The 25,405-nt window shown below is 42.0% G+C and overlaps 1 protein-coding gene across 1 annotated transcript in view; it reads left to right on the forward strand.

Annotated features, from left to right (window-relative positions):
• Positions 1-6,194: 6,194 nt before the first annotated feature.
• The window catches only part of arl15a (ADP-ribosylation factor-like 15a), a gene marked incomplete at both ends in the record, with an annotated part of 137,976 nt that continues 118,765 nt past the window's right edge, over positions 6,195-25,405 (forward strand). Inside the window, one exon of the mRNA XM_083673615.1 lies at positions 6,195-6,248. Within this exon, the coding sequence (XP_083529741.1) occupies positions 6,195-6,248 (54 nt within the window). The remainder of the gene's footprint in view (positions 6,249-25,405) is intronic.

Raw genomic sequence — 25,405 nt, forward strand, 5'->3', positions numbered from 1 at the left:
AAGGTCTTTCTTTTAAATTATATATAGAAAATCTTATTATGAAAGTTAGAATCAGACTCGGCTTTCTTTATAGGAACAAGTCCTCCCTCTCTTATGAAAGTAGGAAACGGATAGTCCAAGTCACAATTTTACCTGTGGTTGACTATGGCGATATTTTATACATGCATGCTTCCACTAGCACATGGAATCCTTGGATGCTATACATCACAGCGCACTCTGGTTTATAACAGCCAACAGATCTACCACTCATCATTGTACTTGATACCAGAATTTGGGTTTGGTTTCCCTGGCTAAACGAAGATCATGCTATTGGCCATTTTTTCCATTCATCCTTTTGTAGATTTGCATTATTTCTCCCTCTGCTTTTATTTTGTTTAAATATTGTGTGATTTTGTCTGTCTGTATGTTTATTTTATGTCCATGTAACTTGTTCTTACAGGGCTCCTATGCAAAAGAGACTCAGGTCTCAGTAAGATCTCCCCAGTATAAATAAAGGATGCATAAAAAAAGGTGTTTCGCGCACTATGCAAGATGCAAAGGCATCTTTTTCACAGCCATCTTCTCATGTCCTATATAGGCTACTCATTCTATCCAGCCTCAATCCCACTGAAACACAAAATCCTTACTTCTATCTCGCATGAAAATTCCTAACTGTATTCTGTAATCCATAGGTTGCTTTATCAACGCCGACTTGTGCTTATTCATGTCAAATGATCACTAAAACATGTCCCCCACTTCTCCGCTTCTTTTAAACACTGGTCTATTGTACATTACTGCAAAGGTCTCTTGTGTAATACAGAAACAGCAAGTATAGGTTCTCTGGAATTCAAAGCATGATGAGCTGGCCAGGATTCAATGATAACATCCGTCCCACATTGACCCCAGACAATGCTAGTGGGGGAGACTCAAAACTAGACAGGTCCTCTCTTACTGTAGAGCTGGCCTGAGAGTACAGTAAATGGTTGTGTGTATAACCCCAGGTCAGTTTTAAGACAGATATTCTACACATTACCAAGTACAAATTTTCCCATCCATAACAACATAAGCAGAGATGCGAGTTTGCTGATTCATTTAGTCCTTGATAAATGTGGCCCAAGTAATTTAGGTTGGCAGTTGTAACAAAAGCTTTGAGTTGATCAAAGTGTGGAGTCAGGCTATGCCTTTCAGAAAAGCCCCATGTTAAGAGAGAATTCACCCAATGATGAAATTAATCAAAAAAGTTTCCTAACCTTGAAAAGTGTATTGGCTTCAAATCAAACTAATTGTGTTGCCAAATATCTTGTTTTGAAGATACTTAAAAAGATGTGATTTGGCCTTGTTCTTTAGAGAATACTAACATTCCCTGTTGTTTTTTTTTTTGTTGTGATTTTTTCATTCGGGTCAACTTGCCTAGCCCTGGCAGTAGCACAGACAGTTGTTTATGCGACAATATGTTCTCAGCTTTTCTATGAAAAGAACATTGTACGTCGGCTATTAATGAGTAGGGATGACTCAATTTTCACCCATTTATAGGTCAAAGACGTAGGGCTGTACCCGACCAAGAAATTGCTTGATCATGTCGATCAAACCCATAGTCGACTAATCGTCACACATTTATGAAAGGCTATGAATTGGCGTGGCAACACGCAAAGGGCGCATGGGAAGACTGCCGCTGATTTCGGGCATGTACTGATGTCTTCTAATAGGTAAGCGCAGGTGGATAGGACAACGCTGTTAGTTTGTGTAGACAGCCATGCTCACCCTGTAGCCCAATGATGAAGCTCTTTCACGAAGCCTACATGCTGACAAACAGACTATTTTTATTCGTGATGTCTACCCCAAAGTAGGATACCCCGTTTTACATAGATGATTAGTGAAACGGTGAGGCAGCCCCGCGATTCAAGTAAAACAACGTTCAGACAGAAATCAGAGAGTTTAGCCACGCATAATGGCCTCATAATGTAGTTTTACGTGCTGTGGGCTTAATTTTCTCTGTTCAGATCAGTTCAAGAGGAGAGGTGGACAAGCTGAGGCCTCACCAAGTCAATCTGCGCTGGGCAGCAGAGACGCAATGAAAAGATCTTGAGAGCAAGAATCTGAGTGTGAGTTCACAAAAAAATACATGCACTGTTACCTGACTGCGTTATGGGGGGGCAATATTCGGTTATCATGAAGAGTTTGTTGCATTATTCATCTTTTAAAGATATGTATTACATGTTTTCAGGATTTGAATTAATATTCCTGTGGTTATAATAGAACAATAGTTGTATATACTTATACTATATATAATACTTAATAAAAGGAAGAATTAGTTTTTTCTTTTGCACAAGGATATTTTTCCCGCCCTTTGACGATTCGACCAAACTAAATTTAGCCGACCAAGGGTCTACTGACTGGCCAATCGACTAGTCGACTATTCTGGGGCAGCCCTAGAAAGACGGCAATTCAGGTCAAATACCTTCAAGGGTATGCAGCAGTGTGCCAAGCATCTCATAACCACAGCAGAGGTTAGTCGCAGCAGTGTGCACAGCTGGTGAGTCCATGGGATACAGGACTGTATTTCTTTTCAATTCTTTCGGCATTGTCAGATAACCATATTTATATTTACCATGCCTGTAGATTCTTCCTCTACAACATCAGAAGGATACGTCCATTCCTCACCAGAGAAGCAGCACAACTTTTGGTCCAAACACTTGTGATCTCTCGCCTTGACTACTGCAATCCACTCTTGGCCGGTCTCCCCGCCTCCACCATCAGGCCTATGCAGCTTATCCAGAATGCTGCCACCCATCTGGTGTTCAATCTCCCCAAATTCTCCCATGTCACTCCCCTCCTCCGCACCCTTCACTGGCTCCTGGTAGCAGCTCGCATCAGATTCAAGTTCGTGGTGCTCGCCTACCGGGCGGCAAAGGGAACAACCCCTCCCTACTGGCAAGCAATGGTCAGCCCCAAACCCCTGCCCGATCACTCTGCTCTTCCACCTCGGCTAACCGCCGGGCACCGCCGCCTCTATGTGGATGCAGCAACCGCACTACTCGGTCACGGCTTTTCACTGTCCTGGCGCCCCGCTGGTGGAACGACTTTCCTACTGCTGTCATGACTGCAGAGTCACTACCAATCTTCCGCTGTAGATTGAAGAGCCTTAACGGTCCCTCCTAAAGACCTCTTCACTCCCACTACCCCCCTGTACAAGTTTCTCTCTTGTTAAAAAAAAAGAAGTAATTTTTCCTTCTTCTAACATTGTGACTGCCCATGTCCCCTGGTCCGAGCATTGATTACTTTCATTGATTACTTGATTATCTTATGATGACTGATGGATAGATGATTCACTTAAACAAATGTATTTGTTGTAAGTCGCTTTGGATAAAGGCGTCTGCTAAATGCCATAAATGTAAATGTAAGTGAATAGCTGTACATTAAGTAGAATTGTGAGAATGTTTTTTAAAAATATATTTCCCCAAAGCCTTTCTTTTATTCCCTCAAAGAGAATCTGCTTGGATGCTGGACTTGAATCTCCCACAAAGCTATGCAATTAGAGAAATCTGAGACAAAACCTCAGTGTCTTCCATGTATGGTCACTATGCAGGACAAGCAAATAGAAAGAGTAGAAACTTACAAGTACTTGATAGATGAGTGCCTCACTTTTACACCCCACGTCGAAGGTCTTGTGAAAAAGCTGAGGCTCAAGTTGGGTTTTTATTTTCAAAATAAGTTATGTAAATCAGGCTTCAAATGGTAGAACGCTTGTGGGAAAAGTGTGTTCCGTTTACAATTCTTTCCTAATCATTACTACCTGAAGTGAACTTGACTTCATGCCAGTGAACTTATTTGATTGACACTTGTCCACTTTAAATGAACTGAGTAAGTGAAGTGGACTTGCTCTCATTTGGAGAATTGCAATTGAGCCAATGTTCTCACTACTTTCAGCTCATGAGTGTCAATCAGTTTCAGGTGTGCTTCAGTTCAATCCAGCTGATTGCTGTTCCCTAGTTTGCCTGTTTAGAGAGTTGGTAAGTCAACAGGTGCATCCCATTTGTCAGTGGTTTCCTCTCCTCTTCTACCTTACTTCACCTACACTCAGTTGAAAACATAGGATAGGAAAGGAATGTATGGTGGATACCCCCCGACATTTGGCTTCTACCTGTCCTGTTGTCCATATCTGTATACATGAATGGAAGAAGAGAGGATCTCCCTTTGAGTTACATTCACTATCACATTCAATATCACATATAAGGTTGCGAACCTCACAAAACAGAAGCTCACTATAAACTGTTCACAATACTTTTCCATCATGATTTGTTGATGACCTATTGGTCTGTTTAGAAGTGGCTGCATCTCAATAGTAAGAAATAGCTTTCCTTTCGTTCATCTGCTGTGATATGAAAGAACTTGACGTGATAGTAGTGCTCAGTAGGTATCCCCATATTGTCTAGTAAATCCTTTGTTTTCAGATCAGTGCAAATGAAGGAGTTAAGATGATGAAGTGACTCACACCCACAGTTTGTCAAACTACCTTCTCTGCTTTCTCAGCTGATGTCCATAACTTGGAGTTAGGGGAGGCTGTTGGAGGTAGAAATCAAAGGGCCGCTCATTGTAATGCATGGAATGGAATGTGGAATGGTATCAAACACAGGTGCATTCCTCATTCCATTCCATGCATTACAATGAGCCTGTCCTCCGATTTCTATCTCAACTAGCCTCCCCTGTTGGGATCAGTATGCAGATGGCTTGCTACACTACATAACTTTTCTACCATTCACCTATCCATTCCTCTCAGATCTTTCAAAACAAAGGGGTAGGAGCTATGGTAAGGGGGTAGAGATGGAAATGGTACAACTATGCCTTTGATTGAGATGCTGTGTTGGATGGCCTCCAAAACAAAAGCTTCCCTCTCTCTCTCTCTCTCTCTCTTTCTCTCTCTCTCTATCTCTCTCTTTCTCTCTCCAGGCCGCAGAGACCTGGTTTGACCTGTGTTTGTCTCCAGTCCTGTTGTCTCTCTCACTGAAAAGAGTCAGTCCTCAATCTGCAATGAGCTCAATCCAAACCAAACATGTAGTGCATTAAATATATTAATTCACTATGTGCTGAAAATTACATTATCATGTGATCCATTGAACATTTTGAGGCCCTCCAAGATGCTAATACAAACGCCCAAAAAACAGTTGTCAAAAACGTTTTTCTATACTCATTGTTGTTTTCCGGTAAAATGACCTAGCCTATAAGCCACACCATACCAGGGAAGGCTGGTGGAGGTAGAAATCAGAGGACGGGCTCATTGTAATGCATAAAATGAGAAATATTATCAAACACACATGTTTGATACCATTCCCTATTCCATTCCATGCATTACAATGAGCCCGTTCTCCAATTCCTACCTCCAACAGCCTCCCCTGCACCATTTGCACACAAATAATTTCCATTTAACTTAATTTAATGTCAAATTACATGCCAATATTGGATTACACTGTCACAAAGGCACAGATTGATCCCCTTGTTTGTTTGCCATTTAATAAAGGGTACAAAAGCACCACTACTAGACAGCAGATGCAAACAAAACACACCACCTCCAATTCTGATTGTCATTGGAGAGGAGAAAGATTCGCCTCCCATGAAGCATCTAATCCATAACACAGCAAAACTGATTGCAATCCTCATATTGAATGTGCGGTCGGAGAGTTGAATCTACCACTGGTGTGCTAATGCAGTGTTTTTCATGTCCATACAGTCGTGTGTGTGTGTGTATAGGTGTGTAGTGGTGACTAATCCAATTTGCAGTCTTATTTTGGAGCCGTTAATCTCTGTGGAGATACCCTTGCAATAATCTCAGGCTGCTGGCTTGTTGATTCTCTATCTCTAATTTGTATGTTGTTTTTTATGAATGAATACAAGCACCCCCCCCCCTCCAAAACACACACACACACACACACACACACACACACACACACACACACACACACACACACACACACACACACACACACACACACACACACACACACACACACACACACACACACTCCTCCTGTCAGCCAAAGTTGGAGACAGATCGCTATTGGCTATTGGCTATTCCTTACTGTGCTGTGTGGTTGGTGTCATGTTGACTTGAAGTGTACGATTGTCTCGCTCTGCTGCTCCCCGGCCATCCTTCTCTTCATTCAATTATTCCAGGCTTGGCTTGTTTGTTGTCGGGGGGTAACGCTGTTGCCGGGGACGATATGTCTGAACACATGCAGCTCTCCTTAGCCTTGTGCAGGATTGGGCTATATACGGTAAGCATACTAATACTATCACATTCACAGCAGCAGGTCGCTGTTGTAAATGTGGGGGAAGATGCAGGTGACATGGATGTGTTGTTGTTTTTGATATAGCTAGTCTGTATACAAGCAGGAGCAGCCACTGCCTGGTCAGTGAATGGAGTAAGCTTTCAAACACTCTCCAGTCCAGTGGGTGTTTACATACTATTAAGGTGGAACAGTGGTATCAGACAAGGTCTGAGTCGGAAAAATTAAGAGGATAATGTAACAATCAATGGTTTATCAATGTGAACATATGATTGATTTTGTGCCTGAGGCAGTCACGACCTGCATTAGCTGCTAGTACTGTGTGTATTCTTTTTCTTTTTTCTTACTGTTGATTTGAATAGATTATACGCCTATATGCAGTTGAAGGCTCTTTATAATGGCTGTTTTCAATTGTTATGATACAGAGCTACAGGTGGTTGGGCTACTTTTGTGGGATTTTTTAGTTTAGTTTTGTTGTTGTTGAGGAACCGCTAAAAACCCTTGAAAGCTGAGTGGATTGACAAAGCTGTCGCTTTAAATCTGAATGAAAGGGTTCCTTGAGAGATGGTTAAAAGAAGCTCTCCCTCAGTATTGAGAGGATGCATATTGTTTGTCAACTGAAGCTAGTTAGGTATAGGCCTTAACCTTATAAGAAATTAATGTATGCTCACTATCTTTTTGTGCGTCAAAAAGGTTAGGATTAAATGCAATTGCAAGTGTAATCTACTCTCAAAGCAATTCAGTAATTTATTGAAAATGGAACACTTATCTTCTTGTGCCATGTCCACCAACTACTGTAACCTACAATTACAAAAGAACAGGACAAGCATTCCATTATCTTGGCTGCTTTTTGGCAGCAGGTACTAGAGAGAGACTTGGCAAGCACTACACTGTCAACCAACAATGTAATAAAGGAGTATGATCTATCCAAGGGTCTGTTTTACAGCAGTTAATATGGCTTTTGACTAAATGAATTGGACCCTCCTTGTTCCCTTCACAATCACTTCAGAGAGGTGAGAATAGGAGTCCCTATACTTCAAGCTGTTGGACTATGTGTGAGGTAGACTCAGAGGTGACTTAAATTGATGTGGACTGTAACATGCAACACAGTCTCCTAGCAAAATGTGGACTGCAGAAACAATAGTACAAGGCCACAATAATGTGCTCATTTGCACATTACTGTAGCGTGAAATCTGCACGCTTCCACAAAGCACTACGGGTTGCAAGTCTTGGTTATATGCCCTCCTCCTCCTTAAAAATGGAACACGGGAAACATAAATCTGCTTCTGAAACTCTTCATTTAATGGGATTTAAATCAATTACATTTGTGGTTTTCAGTGTCTTTTTCTTCATTATACCAAAATATAATAGTCTACACCTTTGGCACCAAAGAGATAAAAAATTAAATAAAATACAAGTAGGCCAATGTCATGTACAGACATACACAGAGACACCCAATCTGCTCCTAGTTTGCCTCAGAGATAGCTTATGCAAAAGGCATTGTTATTGTCTGCAACCTGTGTGGGAAGGATCCTAAGAATCTGTCTTAGGGACACCACACCATATTTGTCAGTGTGTTGAAGATAATGAAGATAAATCCCTTAATGTCCCTTTTATAGAAGTGTGCAACATGTACAATATGTCATCATTCTCAATACTTGCGCTACATATTTGGGTGATTTGCTGGCTTTGCTTTCCCCACTGTACTCAACATCAATGAAATCTCCATTTATTGGAGCATGAGATGAGGATGCTGATGCGGTGCTGAGTGAGGATGTTGATGCAGTGTTTTCTAACTACTACTATGTACTGTATGTATTTCCCACTGTTTTTCGGCTGTTCCTGTGGAAGAACCCTTTTGGAACCCCACCCTCTGTGAAAAGGGTTCTACATGGAACCAAACAGGGTTCCTTAAAGGGTTCTCACACAGGGACAGCCGAAGAACTCTTTTAGGTTATGTACAACCTGGATAATAAGTGAATGAAATAATCACTTATTAATTAATAAACTAAACTGATATCAGTCAAAACATTTTGTTAACTTTCATTATCCTTGCTCCTCATGAGGCAGAGACATTTCAAAATATCTTACACTTATGTGGGTTTTTAGTAACAGAATGACCCGGAGACAGGGCATTGATTCCATCACTTACAGAAGCCAAACCATTGGTGGCTATTGTTTGGGTCATTCCCATCATTAACTTTTCAAGTCTTGCGGAAAGCTTAGCTATGGGTTTCCTGACATACGAGTATCTACTCACCTCATTTTGCTAAGACATTTTCCAGACCTCTGCAGGCTTTTTAGCCAACTGTAACCTGACCATCCTTTTTTACGTTAACTTGTGGTTTGCACCTTGCAGTGAAGCCCCTGTAGTTCGGCTTGTTACGTATTTTGCTGGTAGTAGTCTCTGACACATTCACGCTACCTCCTGGAGACCGTTCCTGATCGGTGGGACAGTTGTTTTGGGGTTTTTCTTAATTATGGTGAGCATTCTTCGGTTATCCAGTGCAGAAGTCTTCCTACCAGCCCATTTGCGATTGCTGAGCTCTCGATTGCTTTTTCTTTTTAATGATGTTCCAAACTGTTGATTTTGGCAAGCTTAAGGTTTTGGCTATGGTATTTGACTGATTTTTCTGATTTTTCAGCCTAATAATGTCTTCCTTAACATTCATTGATACCTCTTTGGTCGTCATGTTGACAGACACTAATAGTAGTAGCCAAAGGCAAACGCAAAGCCTATAATCAATAATAGACATTGACAGATTTCTTATGCCTGTACAAATGATGTGATGGAACATAGGGGGACTATATATAAAAGGTTTTCTACATTTCTAAAATGTTCTAAATAGTAAACAAATATGTACACAAATACCATCAAATAAAAGCTGAGAATATATACTTTAAACTCATCGTAATTGTTTGATTTAAAATCCAAACCTTTGGAGTATAGCGCTAGAAGAAAAAGAAAGACTTCACTGTCACATTACTTACATAGGGCACTGTATATGGAACAAATAGGGGAGAGTAAGAAATACTCATTCATTCTGGTGTTTGTGTCAAATGCGCATGACCCTTTCCTTTTGTTGGCTTTTAATTAGCATAATGTGTTGTTTCTGCGACTACATGGGGCTTTAAAAATAGCCACTTGTTATGTCTTATTATAGAGAAACCTCAAGGCCTAAGTAAAAGCAAGGACAAATGATGAGACAAGGAGTCCATCTCAGTCGTCTAAGGATTCCTCATCTAGCTTTTTCTTAATCTTTTAATAACAAATTTTTTTGTAAAACCTGGATGCTCTCACCTTCCCAGTTCTGTCAGATGAATGGAAATGAAGGAATGGAGGAATGTTTTGAGAGGACTTATTGAATACTTCCATAGGGATCAGTGTCTGGCCTGCCTCAAAGGCTCAATGCAGGGATTCCTCTGCAGATACATTTTTGATCCCCTATTTCTGAATCATGGAAAATATATTAAAGGCTTGTATTAATGTCACGCAGGCAAAAGGCAACATGTCTTACTGATAATTATGAATGCATGCAAATATACTACAACTTTTAAAAGTTTTCAACCTAATCCTTTGGGAAAAATACACGATTTACTGGAGAAGTTCAGGGTGATAGTTCACTATTTCACAATTTATAGTCAGATGGTTCCTTAACTTGAAAGTAGTCTATGGGCCAGGAGAAACTATAATCCATGGTTCAAAGTTGTTTAACTAGCCATTACTAACGTCAGCTAACTTTAGCCACTGCTAACAAAATGGGAGTGATCTCTATTGAAGACGCATTTTAGTCTAGGGTTAGGCTTAATCTGTGTCCAGGAAACCAGCCCATGGTGTGTAGTTATAGGCCTAGGTGACAATCTGTAAAGGGTAAATATGACATTTGTGACAAATGTGACAATGGATAAATTGCTCTCAGAGTCAGTTTTTCCACACTTCCTGGCAATAGTCTGATAGAGTGAGTTAGTGTGGAACAATTTTTTTGTGATATTGAATACCTGGCTTACTTATTATTAAGTAACCGGAAAATACTTGAGTTGTGGATCTTTTCTCGATGTGCATGGTTTCACATCTTAACTGGATATACCTTACTTTGTCTCCTTTCTCATTCTACTGCTGGAAGGCCTACTCCTACTCGTGCCACTGACTCTCTTGGAGAAGTGTCCATGCCTCTATTTTCCCCTGAGTCTGTGTCGCCTGTGTTACCGCTCAGACCTTCATCTCCTCCTGTCTCCACAGAACAGATAACACCCTCTACTCATCAACCATGGGCTGCAACACCCTCTTCCCTCCTCTGACATTTGTTGGGATGCCTGGCTGTCAAACCGCTCTTTCTCTCGCCTCCCTTTCTTTCTTTTCATCCTCTCTGTTTCTCACCCCCTCTCTCTTGCCTTTAAAGTAATAGTAGGCATGTTTTTAATCATTCACATTTTGCCAAATGACCCAGGTATATCTGTCGATTTGGCAGTGAAATTGGCTGGCATCACCTGAGACCATCTCTATCCCACCAGAATCCCATTCAGAAAAACAGTGGCTTGGCTCGACCACTTTTGGCAGAGATGTCATGCCCATTAGGGGCACAAAGGCATGTGCCCCCTTAGATTCGTCCTGTTTTGAGTTTGTTCCGATGTTCAATTAATTAATGTGCCTAAAATGTGCTGCTGAACATTTATTTTGAAATAGAACCTCCCGTTTCTTGGCAGGGCTGTGAGCTATGGATTATTGTTGCTAGCTTCAAAAAATCTTGACAGTGCATAAGATGGTCAAAGTTCTGAAAAGTGACCCAGAGTTATAAAATATGGATTTACATTAGGGATGGGCATGATTATTTGAATACTTTAACAAACATATTAGATTACTTTTAAAAAGATACCGAGTAGCATATTCTGGGCCCTTCATTGTTGAAAATGGCAATTCCACGGTAACAGAATGACCCTGGGACTCGATTTTTCACTTTCAAACATATGCCAAACAAAAGCCCTTGATAGGAAAGTGTAACAAACCATACAGTACAACTCTATGCAGAAGGACTACTTCTATCAATTCCAAATGAAAAACAGAATGAGCATAAAATCTCCCAGGGTTTTTTTTTAATGCAAACACGTTTCACCAAAACTACTGTTAAATATCTGCTCCAAATTAAGATTCAAATATGTCTGCAGTAAGAGTGGGATGTTAGCTATCATATGATAGCTTGAGTTTAAAAAAATCTATTTTGGTTGTTGAGCTATAGTAAGTGAAGTGGATTTACATCTAGTGACAGAATGATGATAACAGAATGACCCCTACAGAACCGCATAATTTCAGGATTTGAAAGTCATTCTGTACATGATGATGCAGCCAAAGTAGGGACACAAAGGTAGAAATATACAATAGACACTTAAAGTAATAATGTATGATATTATCAAGTTTATAACATTAAGGGAAATTGATAAAAACTCACAAAACACAAGAAACCTAAATATTTTTGAAACTCTTCATTTAATGTGATTTAAATCAATGACTGAAACCAACTGATTTAATAAAACATTTTAATAAAATACAAGTAGGCTTATGTCATGTACAGACATACACAGAGACACCCAATCTGCTCCTTGTTTGCCTCAAAGATAGCCTCTGCAAAATGAAAGCATTCTATTGTCTGCAACCGGTGTGGGAAGGATCCTAAGAATTTGTCTTAGGGACACCACACCGTATTGTCAGTGTGTTCTTTAATGATGCAGATGCACCCTTTGATGTCCCTTTTGTAGAAGTGTGCAACATGTACAGTATGTCATCATTCTCAATGGAAGTTACTTGCGCCCCATATTTGGGTGATTTGTTGGCTTTGCTTTCCCTACTGCACCCAACAACACTTAAGTCTCCATTTATTGGATCATGAGATGAGGATATTTATGCGGTGCTTGGTGAGGATGTTGATGCAGTGGTTTGTAACTACTACTCTATGATTCCCATTGTTTTTCGGCTGTTTTTCCCTGTGGAAGAACCCTTTTAGGTTCTGTACAACCTGTACAATACTTGAATGTAGCCAATTCAATTTCAGTAATACCGATTTGGTAACCCAGAACTAATTAATTCATAAACTACAGTGCCCTCCATAACTACTGGAAAAGGAAAATTCTCAGCTTTAATTCAATGGGGTTTTTCAGATAGGTTCACCATTTAGAAAGTATAAACATTTTTACATATTTCAGGGCTCAAGAGTATTGGAAGTACTTATGTTTAGTATTTGGTCTACAATCCTTTGCATGCAATAACTGCCTGAAGTTTGTGACCCATTGACTCCACCAGACGCTGGGTATATTCTCTGGTGATTCTCTGCCAGGCATGTACTATGCATTGGCCATTATATTATTTTTCCAATACTTTTGGAGCCCTGAAATAGGGGGAAAATGTTGTACTTTCTAAATGGTGAACCCAATCTGAAACCCCCCCCCCATTGAATTAAAGCTGAGAAATTCTACATTGATTTCATAGTAAGGGTATAGAGTATAGCGCTAAAAGAAGACAGAATGCTTCCTCTGTCCAATACTTATGGAGGGCACTGTATGTTTCTGAATTACTCTGAAATAAATAATAATAAAAAACAATTGGGACTTATTGTACAGTAATATGTGTATAAAACTTACAAAAAATATAAATAAAATATATGTATATACACATGTAAATATATATTTTATTAATGGGCGAGTAACATTAACAATCTTAAATAATGTATACTCATAGATTTCTATAACACTTTGAGGACCCTAAGTATGTAACAGAACAGAGTTATACCCCTCCAATATTAGACAACTATGCAAAAAACACTGAAGCTGTTGAAATATACAGTGCCCTCCATAAGTATTGGAAAGAAGCATGTTATCTTCTTTTAACTCTATACTCCAGTTTGGATTTGAAATCAAACAATTAATATGATGTTAAAGCAGAGCTTCTCAGCTTTAATTTAATGTCTTCTTTTTTCAGATTGATTTCACAATTTAGAAAGTAGAACATTTTTAAACATACTCCCCCTGTTCCAGGGCTCCAAAAGTATTGGAAAGCATATCATGTCCAAATAAAGCACTCATGTTTCGTATTTGGTTGACAATCCTTTGTGCCCCCTGTTAGATGTGGGCTTTCAGCTCATTGGTACCTATTCAGATTAACATGTTTTAAACCATAGCTTCAAGATAACATGTCAAAACCAGGGCTCCTATTCTGGTACAGAATTCTCAGTATGTCAGAAAAAAACCCATTGTGTCATGGAAAAGTTTGGAGTTCATTCAACTTGTCATAAATATGCCTCCTCCACCCCCAGTGAGGTAGCGCATACACTTACAACCTGCTTCCGTGCTTTGAAAGGCAGGATGGGAGCAGTCTCTGCCCTCATCCTGGGACGGGAATATCCCACACTTCAGGGGCTCGGTGCCATGATGATTGCCAGGGCAACCAGCCCACTGCCGGCAGGACCCTGAAGCTCTCAGGAGTCAGGAGCCAAACAGAATGATTCCTATCCAAACCCAAGGTCGTGCCTTTTGTGTGCTCTGTTTATCAGGAACTCAAAACGGATTTCTTTTTATGACCACATCCTGGTTTGTAGTCTGTCTTCAATAATTATACACTAGCGGTTTCCCCCTAGATTGAGTTTATTGCGCAAATGAACATGGTTGTATACAGCTGTTGAACCCCTATGTGGCTTATGTTTGCCTTGGTAGAATGGTTATTGTTATTAGGGTATGAGCTGCTTCTTATCTTTGCTGTTGCTGGCCTTGGCTTTTGTAACACAGGCTAGATGCAGGGGAGGCTGGTGGAGGCAGAAATCGAAGGATGGGCTCATTGTAATGCATGGAATGGTGGTCCAAAACAGGTCCGTCAGCAGAGAGGGAGAGAAAGCGGAGTAAGAGGAGAGAGAAGGGGAGAGAGAAAGAGGCAGAGGAATTAGACAAAGAATAGCAGAGAAGAGAGAGAGGGTCAAATATGGAGGGGGAGAGGGATGTAGAGGCAATGAGAGAAGGAGGAGGGAAAATAGGTGGCAAGATGGTAAGAGAAGGAGAGGTAGTTAGTTAGGGGAAGGGTGTTAGATTGGTAGGAAGAGGGAACATTATAAGAAGATAGTAGGTCAGAATGAGAGAGGTAGAGAGGTTAAGAGTTAAGCAGAGTGGTAGAGGTGAAGAAAGAGCAATGTCTAGCTGTCTAATAGCAGAGGAGAGCACTGTCATAGGGGTGATCAGCTAAGCATACATCAAAGAGCTGTCAGGCACCTCTGCCCAGACTGACAGCATCACACACAGAGCATTGTTAAGCTTTGAATCCTAATGAACCACATGCATACAGTATTATCATTTCATGACTAGTCCTATCAGTTTTCATATATTTGTTTCATTAGCAGCCTCTTTAATACAACTGGTAAAAAAATTACAATTTGTTCTGTGCAACATGAAAACATTTGAATTGATATACAGTACAGGGATATTTTCACACTGCATGATGAGAAGCCTTAATGAATATAATCATGTCAACACGTGTTCCTGCTGCGTAATATATGATATAAAAGTAATACTTTTTTTTTTACTTGGTTAAAGGATTTGATTGAAAATTGCCCTCTGTCCTTGTTTATCCTATTTAACAAGAAAATCAACACACTATAAATGTGCATCTGTTGCTGCATAATAGTTGATTTGTATAATTGTATTACAAGAGCCTCTCTCCTGGCCTTGAATTTAAAACCATTCTGAGAATACTTTACTATGAGATGCTACAAAAAGCCTTTGTACTCTACAAAGAATGTTGTTAGAGTAGCATGACAAGAGCACTACCCATCTTCACAATGAGCTAAATGGTTGAGATATTGTAATATGCTTATCCAGCATGCATTGTAATACTTGAGTGGGTCGCAAATCCCCTTAGTGAAAATCCCCAAGGATTTGCATTGAGGGTGCATCTCAATAGTCTAAAGTGGCCTCCTCCGCTCTGTCCTAATTAAATAGAACTAGACATATGAAAAGCAAATTCCTGGTTGACATCCACCACATTGCTTTCACTTACCCTGTGTTATCAAATCAGTGCAGATGAGAGTAGAAGGGGCAAGGAGTGGAAAAGAGGTAGCCACTTTAGACTATTGAGATACCATATAAGCTCTGTGTTTAGAAATCAGAGTGCTTTTCCTGCCCTGAATCCATCCAGCTGGGTTCACATAGCAGCTTGCTTCACCTGTTTGAAGTCTACATCCTTCCCTGCAAGCGGAGTAGTAGCCTATGTTTAGCACTAGAGCACTAGATAAACTGCTCTCATGTGGCTTAGATGTACATTAATCTTCTTACTGCCATAGTCTGTCTGGAGTATTTACAGAACAGGATGTCTGAGTCCTCAGAGGTTCTACCTTAAAATGACCAGCAGCGTTGACTAGCCATTGACAGAAATGGCAATGAAAAATCTAACACACCTACCTATCTATTTTACATCAAGACGTTAAAAGGACACAATTTACACAGACAATACATTTTTGTTATTTATTTTTTTTAAATATGTTTTTTGGGCTTTTTTCTGCTTTATTGGGATAGAGACAGTAGAGATTGACAGGAAGGATGGGAGAGAGAGGAGTCGAACCAGGCACCTTGCGATTATGTGGTATGCACATTTGTGTGTTACGCCACTAAGTGCCCTACAATTTTCTTTTTACAGACAACAATCAATTATAACAAGAGCACTCCTCCACTGAGGAATCCTTTATCCGTTTCCTACAATGGCCCAATGATACTAAAGCATCTAAACCTGCCGGTCATTCCGTGACTAGGCAGTTCTACTCAGCTCAGAGGAGACACATAAGACCTTGAGGACTAACCAATCTCGAGACCGTTTTTGGTCATTGTCTTACTGTATGATGAAGCGCCATCCAATGAATTTGGAGGCATTTGCTTGTACTCGAGCAGACAAGATGTTTCTATACACTTCAGAATACATTTTTCAGCCTAATAAAGGCTTCCTTGACTTGCATTGGCACCACTTTGGTCCTTATGTTGACAGACACCAATAGCAGACTCCAAAGATAAATGCAAAGCCTAGAATCAATGCTAGATATTGACAGCTCTCTTATGCCCGCACAAATTATGTGATGGAACACACCTGACTTACCAGGCACACATGTCAAGCCAATTGTCCCATTACTTTTGCCTACCCTGAAATTGGGGGACTATGGATAAAAAGTGTTGTAATTTCTGAATGGTGAAACCAATATGCACACAAATACCATCAAATAAAACCCATTACTTACTCAGGGCACTGTAAATTATGTCCCCATAGTTGAGGACGGATAGGAACGTTGATTGTATAGTTTTCTTTCTACTGTCAAGTGAGAAGCATGACCTGTTCCTATAGAAGAAGCCTAGTTTAACTCAGAGCATTTTTTGTTACAGTAATTCACCTATAGGTGTTTTAAACTAAAATGTATTATCAATCCAGATACCAAGATACTTGTATGAGAGAACTCTCTCAATTTGGGAACCATCTGAGGTGCAGATCTTTGAATCCATGGCCTCAGACTTGCGAGCTCTAGAGAAAAGCATATACTTAGTTTTGGCTGCATTTAGTACTAACTTGAGGTCCACAAGTGAGCATTGAATAGCGTCAAAAGTGGTCTGTAGGTTAGACAAAGCTCCATCGACAAAAGAGGCTGCAGAGTAAAGTGCAGTGTCATCCGTATAAAAGTGCAGTTTTACAATCCTTAACTAAGGAGCCAATATCATTTATATAAAGTGTAAACAGTAACAGACCTAAAATTGAACCCTGAGGCACTCCCTTTGTGATCTCTAGAGATTGTGACTGAACATTGTCTGCAACTATACACTGAGTTCTATTCGTGAGGTAGTTAAGGAACCATTGACAATCATTCTGACCAAAACCAATTGAAGACAGTCTACTCACTAAGAGTGATAAATTGATAGATCAATAAACAGGGCAGAACAATGCAGATTTTTTTTTTATCTAGGGCAAAAATAATATCATTGATTACAAGGGATGTAGCTGGCCTAAAGCCTGATTTGAAATGTGTTCAAGATACCATTCTGGGACAAGAATGAACAAAGCTGATAGTTGACCAAGGATTCAAATATTTTAGCTACACATGAAAGCATGGAAATTGGATGATAATTATTTAGGTCGCTGCATTCCCCACCCTTATGTAGTGGTAGCTTGGGCTGCTTTCCATATCTTGGGGATAGTCCCAGAGCTAATCGAGAGATAAAACATATGAGCTAGGGGCCTAGCTCCACTCCTTCTCGTCCTCCTTCTCCTTCTCCTCCCCCCAGCTCCTCCAGACCTGCTCAGCTACCGGACCAGCTCCCCTCCCCCTGCCCTGTCTGGACCCATTCACACCTCTCACCTACCCCTTTGTCCCATCCAGTACCCTCTCCCTTCCCTCTCCCTCTCCAGCCCCTCTGACTCCATTCACACCTCCTCTCCATTCCCCTCCTCCTCCAGCCCCACAATTTCCTCACTTCACAACTCTTCCGCGCCCCCCATCATTCTGCCCCCCCGACACCATTGCCACAGCCAATGACTCCCCCACCAACCCCCGCTCCAGTGTCTTCATCAATACGGCTCAGGTGAAGAGAGAACTGGGGAAACTCCGCACCAGGAAGGCTGCGGGCCCTGACGGTGTGAGCCAGAAGGTGCTCAAAGTCTGCACGGACCAGCTGTGTGGAGTACTCCAGTACCTCTTTCACCTGAGCCTTAATCTGGAAAAGGTCCTATCAATATGGAAAACACCTTGCCTGGTACCGGTACCAAAGAAAAGGAACCCTTGTGTTCAGAATCAATCAATCAATCAATCAATCAATCAATCAAGCTTTATTTATATAGCGCCTTTCATACAAAATTGCAATACAAGGTGCTTAACAGTAAAATTGAAAATACATACAGCAAGTACAGAACATACAATCATACATACATATATACATAGAGAATAGAATAGAAATAGAAATAATAATGGATTAAGAGGGTAAATAAAAAGAAAACAATAATAGAAGTGCAAATAGATTAAGAGAAAGCTAAGCTAAAAAGGTGTGTCTTGAGGTTTCTTTTAAAAGTGTTAATGGATTGTGACACCCTAAGCTCATGAGGTAGGTTATTCCAGAGGCGAGGACCATAGACACTAAAAGCTGCCTCCCCGTATTTCTTTGTCCTCACCCCGGGTATGACTAAAAGACCAGTGTCAGAGGATCTGAGAGGTCTCGATGGACTGTAAACTGAAAGCATATCTGACAGGTATTCAGGCGCTAGACCATTTAGTGATTTGAACACCAGTAAAAGGATTTTGAAATGAGTTCTAAAACTGACAGGCAACCAATGAAGAGACTTTAAGACAGGAGAGATGTGTGCTCTTCGTCTGGTCTTGGTCAATACACATGCTGCTGCATTCTGAATGATCTGTAGCTTGTTTATATTTTTTTTTAGGTCGACCAGAGAAGAGAGCATTGCAGTAATCTAATCTGTTAGTGATAAACGAATGCATAAGTCTCTCAGTATCTGCCTGGGAGAGAAATGGTTTCACCTTGGCAATATTTCTAAGGTGATAAAAAAGTGTTTACTGATGTGTGATTCAAAATTCAAATCAGGGTCTAGAAGCACGCCACGGTTTTTTGCAAGGGGCTTGGTGTTTTGTGCTAGAGACTTTAAGCTAGTACATAGTTTCTCTCGTTTGACCTTTGTTCCGATGATTAAGACCTCCATCTTATCTTTGTTTAATTGCAGGAAGTTATGGGACATCCACGAGTTGATATGATCAATGCACTGAACTAGTTTATCAATAGGGCTGATGTCATTGGGTGATAAAGAAATGTACAGTTGTGTAAAAAATGTTCTCTGATAATGTTTCCTAGAGGCAGTATATAGAGACTGAACAACACAAACTATAGCATTGAGGGGATGTTTCAATAGGAACAGCAGATCCGTCGCTATTTAACCAGGTTTCTGTTAAAAATATGCAGTCACGTTTATGTTCAGAGATGAGCTCATTGATAACAAAGGACTTATTGCTAAGTGATCGAACATTGAGAAGTGCCATGTCCATTTTTTCCCATACAGGCTTTCTTCATGCAGGGGATGGAGCATTTAATGGGATGGTGATCAGATTATTTTTAGTTATACCATGGGTAGTACATTTTAAATGATGGTTGAAAGATCTAACATGTTGCCTGTTGCCAATAGTAACTGAGATGATATTAGAATGAAAACAAACATCTCTACTGTGAGAAATTAATGAGTATTTGTTAATTAGTCCAGGACACTTGTGTTGACCATGACAGGCTGTAGTAATCACACAAGGTAACTGATTTGATTGACTTTGTTTTGTTGGAATGGGTGATGTTGTTACCCTGTGGGGGCCTGGACTTTCTCAGACAGCTGTGTCAGTGTGTTGGATGGCAAAGTCCATGTTAGCAGAGAGAAAGTGTGCACCAGTGTGGTTGGGGTGGAGTCCATCACCCTTATAGTACTCACTGCGGTTCCAGAAGAGATCAAAGTAGTCAATGAAGTGGATGAGATGGATTCCAAGGGTTGTGCACTCTGCCTTGAGCCAGTTGTGGAGAGAGAGTAGCCTGGAGAAACGGCCATAGCCAAGCCCAAGAGTAGGAATTGGACCGGAGATCAGGATCCTTTTCTTTTTTGGACAGTAGTGCAGCCAGGACATTAACATTTCTGACTGCCGTTTCCTGGTGTCGTTCGACCCAACGTGCACAATGATCCTGGTGCACTCTGGGAGATGTTGTAGTGCAGTGGGTAGCTGTTCCAGGATGTCTGACACACAGGCTCCAGGGAAACAGTAGGTGTGCCCCCCCCTCACTCTGATGTCTCTTGCGATGGAGCTCCCTAGGACTATGGTTGATGGGGGAGGGTGGTCAGGTTTAGAAGTGCCAGGTGGGTTGCAGGGTCTGTACGATCTCTTTGAGTGTGGGCGCTGGGATCTGGTTTTATATGGCCTGGATGCAGCTGTAGCAGCAGACACAGGGACAGGCGCTGGGGCAGCTGAGGCATCAGGAGGACCAGGATGAGGTGCAGGCTCAGTGGGCTGGGATGTATGTAGCCGCTCCAGGGCATGGAATCTGTTGCTGAGACGAGGGACCTCTACAGGTGCATGAGGCAGTGACTGTCTGCCTTTCCACTGTCCTCCTGAGGTGGTGTTCAAGGCCCCAGAGGAACGCGTCTTGTGATGCTTGCTTCCCCGAGCAGTAATCCAGGGTTCTGGCGCAGAGGCTGTAGAGCAGTGCAGGTTCTTGGGTTTAGCCCCCAGTCTGGACCAGGAGTCTTCCAGTAGGCCTGGTGGAGCTTTTATTATTACTGGCTCTCCGGTGGTGGTAGTGCCAAGCCAGGGGAGAGTGGCGTCATCTTCAGCTATCCTGGATGTAGCCAGGGCAACCATCGAGTCGATGTACTGCTTGTCCTCCCTGATCTGGTGAAGAGTTCGCCCCTCCAGCTCAGCAATCCTTTGGCTCAAGTGGAGGCAGCTGTTGCATCCAGATGGAGAGGAGAACGACGGCATGATCACGCTGTGGTGATGACTCAAATAGAAGGACCACGTGAGGGCTCTGAGAATGGAGCCCACTGCGGTGTTGAGTCGAATAGGAGGCTCTAAGGAGGGAAAGACAGGGTATATACACTTGAGGGCTCCGAGAATGGAGACCACTGCGGTGTTGAATCGAAGAATTTAGACCCTCAGAAGGCAGCAGGCAGGGTCGTGGAGACAGCCGATGTCTCTTTTTAGCCTCGGAGGCTAACGCAGCAGGCCGTTGTTGTAATTCCATAGACAGCAATAACAGCTCTCCGTAATTCACTCGGTTGGTAAAGAAAAAAGACAATACTACAAAGTAAAAAGAAAATCGAACCAATGGTCAATCCTAATAATGATCAAGAAATAAAGTTTTTCAGGATGAAAAGCGGCAGTCAAAAAAAGTTTGCAAGGGAGAAACCGGAAACCGGTTTGACTATCGACCGGTAGCCTTCATCATGAACATCATGAAGACCATGAAAAGACTGGTGCTAGCACACATGAGGCCCCTGGTGAAGACATCCTTGGACCCCCGGCAGTTTGCCTACCAGGCAGACATTGATGTGGATGATGCCATCATCTGTCTGCTACACAGAGCTCATTTAGATATCCCTGGCAGCACACAGGGTCATGTTCTTTGACTTCTCCAGTGCATTTAACACCATACAGCCCTTACTACTTGTGGATAATCTTCTGAGGATGCAGGTGGACTCATGCATTGTTTCCTGGATTATGAACTACCTGACCAACAGGCCACAGTTTGTACGGCTGCAGGGATGTGTGTCTGACTGAGTGGTGAGCAGCACTGGCGCCCCCCAGGGGACAGTTCTGGCTCCCTTCCTCTTTACCCTCTATACCTCGGACTTCAGGCACAACACAAATACTTGCCATCTGCAGAAGTTCTCGGACGATTCTGCTATTGTGGGATGTGTCAGTGGAGGCTAGGAGACCGAGTACAGAGGACTGGTGGACATTTTTGTTGAATGGTGTGAGCAGAACCACCTGCTACTCAACATCAGCAAGACAAAGTAGATGGTGGTGGACTTTAGGAGGACTAGGGTCCCCCTGTCTCCTGTTTCCATCCAGTTCGAGGATGTGGAGGTGGTCTACAACTGCAAGAACCTGGGGGTGCACCTGGACAATAAACTGGACTGGACTGGTAAGACAGATGTCCTGTACAAGAGGCTTTATATCCTGAGGAGGCTCAGGTACTTTGGCGTGTGCAGGACTCTGCTGAACATGTTCTACCAGTCAGTGGTGGCCAGCGCAGTGCTCTACGCGGTGGTATGCTGGGGGGGCAGCATCAAGGAAGGTGACACCAAGAGGCTGAACAAGATTATTAGGGAAGCTGGTTCTGTCCTCGGTGTCACACTGGACACTGTGGAGGAGGTGGCCAATAGGAGGACGAGGACCAAACTCCTGGCCATCATGGACAATCCCTCCCATCCCCTACATGACACTGTGGCAGAGCAGAGAAGCTCATTTAGCAACAGGTTATTACAACCATGTTGCACTAAGGAGCACTATAGGAGATCTTTTCTGCCTGCTGCAATAAGACTGTACAACTCCTCCTCCGGATGGCTCGATCGGGGTGATCAGAGTCAGGCTGGGGGATGTTAAATCATACGGGACTCTTCTTACTGGATAATGTTTCAGATGTCTATTTTAGTCTATTATTCTTTTGTCACTTTTTGTTGTTTTTGTTTGTGATGTGAGCTGCTGTAACGTCTTAATTTCCCCTCGGGGATCAATAAAGTATCTATCTCTATCTATCTATCTATCTATCTATCTATCTATCTATCTAGCTACAAGAGGTGCCACAAGCTTCAGTAGACCAGGGTCCAGTAGGTCAGCTCCCATTGACTTCTTAAGATTTATATTTAATAGAGCATCAAGCACTTCTAAATCTGAGTACTGTTTAAATGAGAATATGGGCTCAATGTCACTGTTAAGATCAGGCTGGCAGGTCTCCACCACTACTATACAGAAAATCCAGGTAATAAGCAGATTGTGGTTATCTTGTCATAGCAATAGGGCAATGATCACTGACATAATTTGGAAAAACACCACTGTATTTCTGGCATCTATTTGTCAATATAATGTCAGGGTAGATTTCACTGGGTTTTTCAGATTAGGCCGCGTGGGTTCGGATATTAACTGTGTCAAATTTAGATCACTGCATACATCTTTAAGTTTATCAGAAAAGTGTGTCAACCAGTCTAGGTTTAGATCCCCCATAACTAACAATTCTGATACTCCACAGGAGAAGAACAGCTTGGCCAGTCTATCCAGAGTACATGACTCTCTCTCTTAAACTGGTGGCTCCTAGAAACATACTTAATGCAAGGAATTAAAAAAACATCCAGGTTTGCCTCACGGGTCCAAATGTTAATGAAGTCCATTTTAGAAACCATGCCCCTTACATTTAAGTGCAACAGTCTGAGACCATGTTGTGATTTGAGATCAGATGGAGTCTCTAAGGCTGGTAACTCCCCACTAACATTTGTTTCTACGCTGACTTTGATTGGTATCATAACAAGGTTGTTTATAGCCATACCATTTGGTCTGTGTCTCGAACGAGGGATCAGATTATGGATAATTGCAGTACAGTGCTAATGACATAACAGTAGGGATTACCTGAATGGGGCTTGAATTACCTCTGAGACAATACTGTAGGGAGTTTTTGAATTTTGATGAGAGTCCAGGCTCCAAGGTGGCTTGGGTGGATACCATCTGGCCTGTAGAGCATCCTCTGTTTCCAGAAGAGTCAAAGTTGTCTATAAAAGCCACTTCAACAGACCGGCAGTCGTCCTTCAGCCAATTCTGTAACTCTAAAGGTCTGCTCAATCTTTTGCAGCCAGGATCCAGTGATGGCACAGGGCCTGAAATAATCAGGTGCTTAACAGAGCCTTTAATGGTGTTAATCAGCTCTATAAAATCCTCCTTCAGCAGCTCCAATTCACGTTGTTTAATGTTATTTGAGCCCACATGGACTATGATGGCCTCCGGCCTCTGCTGACGGTGGAGAATGGATGGAAGCCGTTTAGTGATATCCTTCACCCGTGCCACGGGGTAGCACAAGGTTTCTGCTCTGGGGATCGCGACGTTCCTCACCATCAAGCTGCCGATGACGATGGCTAGAGGGTGGTGAGTGGCCGCAGAAGTCCGACTTCTTCTTCGCTTCCTCAGGGACCTGCGGGAGGTGGGGGAACCACCGGCGATGGAACCATGGGGAGGGCGATCCCCAGCGCTGGAACCCCAGACTCCAGAGAACGCTCTGGGGCACCGTCAGCAGTTGAGGATGCTGCTGGGGCCTGGACCCCCGAGGTCCACTGGAGGGATGAGCCAGGGATAGATGGAGCCGGGACGCCAGCTCCACCAGGTCGTCTTTACTGGGGTAGAACACTGGAAGCATCATCCATTTTCCCGTCCTTTTCCTCCTGGTCACTTGGGACCATTGATTCGGGGGCTGGTCAAGCGGGGGAAAAGTACTTAGGCTAAACAGCTCCCCTTCCCCCAAGGGCTGAATTGTGGGAGGTCTGCTGTATTAGCAGTGCAATGGTCCTGAAGAACAATAATAAAATCGTCTCTTTTTCATCACCTCTGTGAGGTGGAGGATATCGGCCTGCAGTTCAATAATGCGATTATATCCATCACACACAAAAGGGTCATCAGAGAGCAACCGAGGGTCTCCTTTCACTGCCACAGGGAACATCAGACATTCCACATTTCACAGAATCCAAATTACTTTGGTTGAAACTGGAGAGTGAGAGGGGCTGCTCGTCAGCCAAACCCCCATCTGTATCCCATTCGAAGGAGTAAATGGGAGTAAATGGGGGGCATATTCCAGTGGGTAGTGTCCAATATCCAGTGAAGTATTATCTGAACAGCGGCAGGCGTAACTATCTTCACGTTTTGTAAAAAGCACAGAAAAGAGCCCTATTCTTTCTGACCTGAACAGGCCGTCGGTGAATTCACCCAAAATAAATACAAACATAAACATAAACATATGTACGTATGTCTATTTTTACCGCAAACTATTTGAAACTCGCACGAAATCTGGCTACCTTGCTTCCGCAAACAATTTCACAAACACTTCTGCAAACGTTGATATGCTTATATCATGAACGCATTATAATTTCTTATAACTGTTACTCTACGTAAAGTGTAACCAAGTCTTTTAAGTCTTTTAAGCTTAGGCTATCATCCTCAAAAACTCACTTGAATCCCATGAAGACAAACTGTTAACTTATCACAGATACCATGTTTTTTAAGCTCTTCAGGCTATCATCCTCAAAAACTCACTTGAATCGGATGAAGAGAAACTATTAACTTGTCACAGATGGAATGTAAGCCACCAATCTTATGCTTAGACCAATCCTATACTTTTAAATTCTTAATGCGCATAGGGACGCTGAATTTGAATATAAAGTAAGGAAGCAATACACAATTTGACGATGATCTTCGCCGGTAATGGAAGTGATCCTCATTGTCTGGGATCCCTCTGTACTATATGCTAGGAAAGTAAATATAGTGAATATCGTGTGCAGCAACACGATACGTTGGGATTCATTCATCATCACATCCACACCAAAAGCCTTTTCACACCATAGATTCTGTCAG

This window comes from Argentina silus (genome assembly GCF_951799395.1).
Source record: "Argentina silus genome assembly, chromosome: 7".
Classification (NCBI taxonomy): Eukaryota; Metazoa; Chordata; class Actinopteri; order Argentiniformes; family Argentinidae; genus Argentina; species Argentina silus.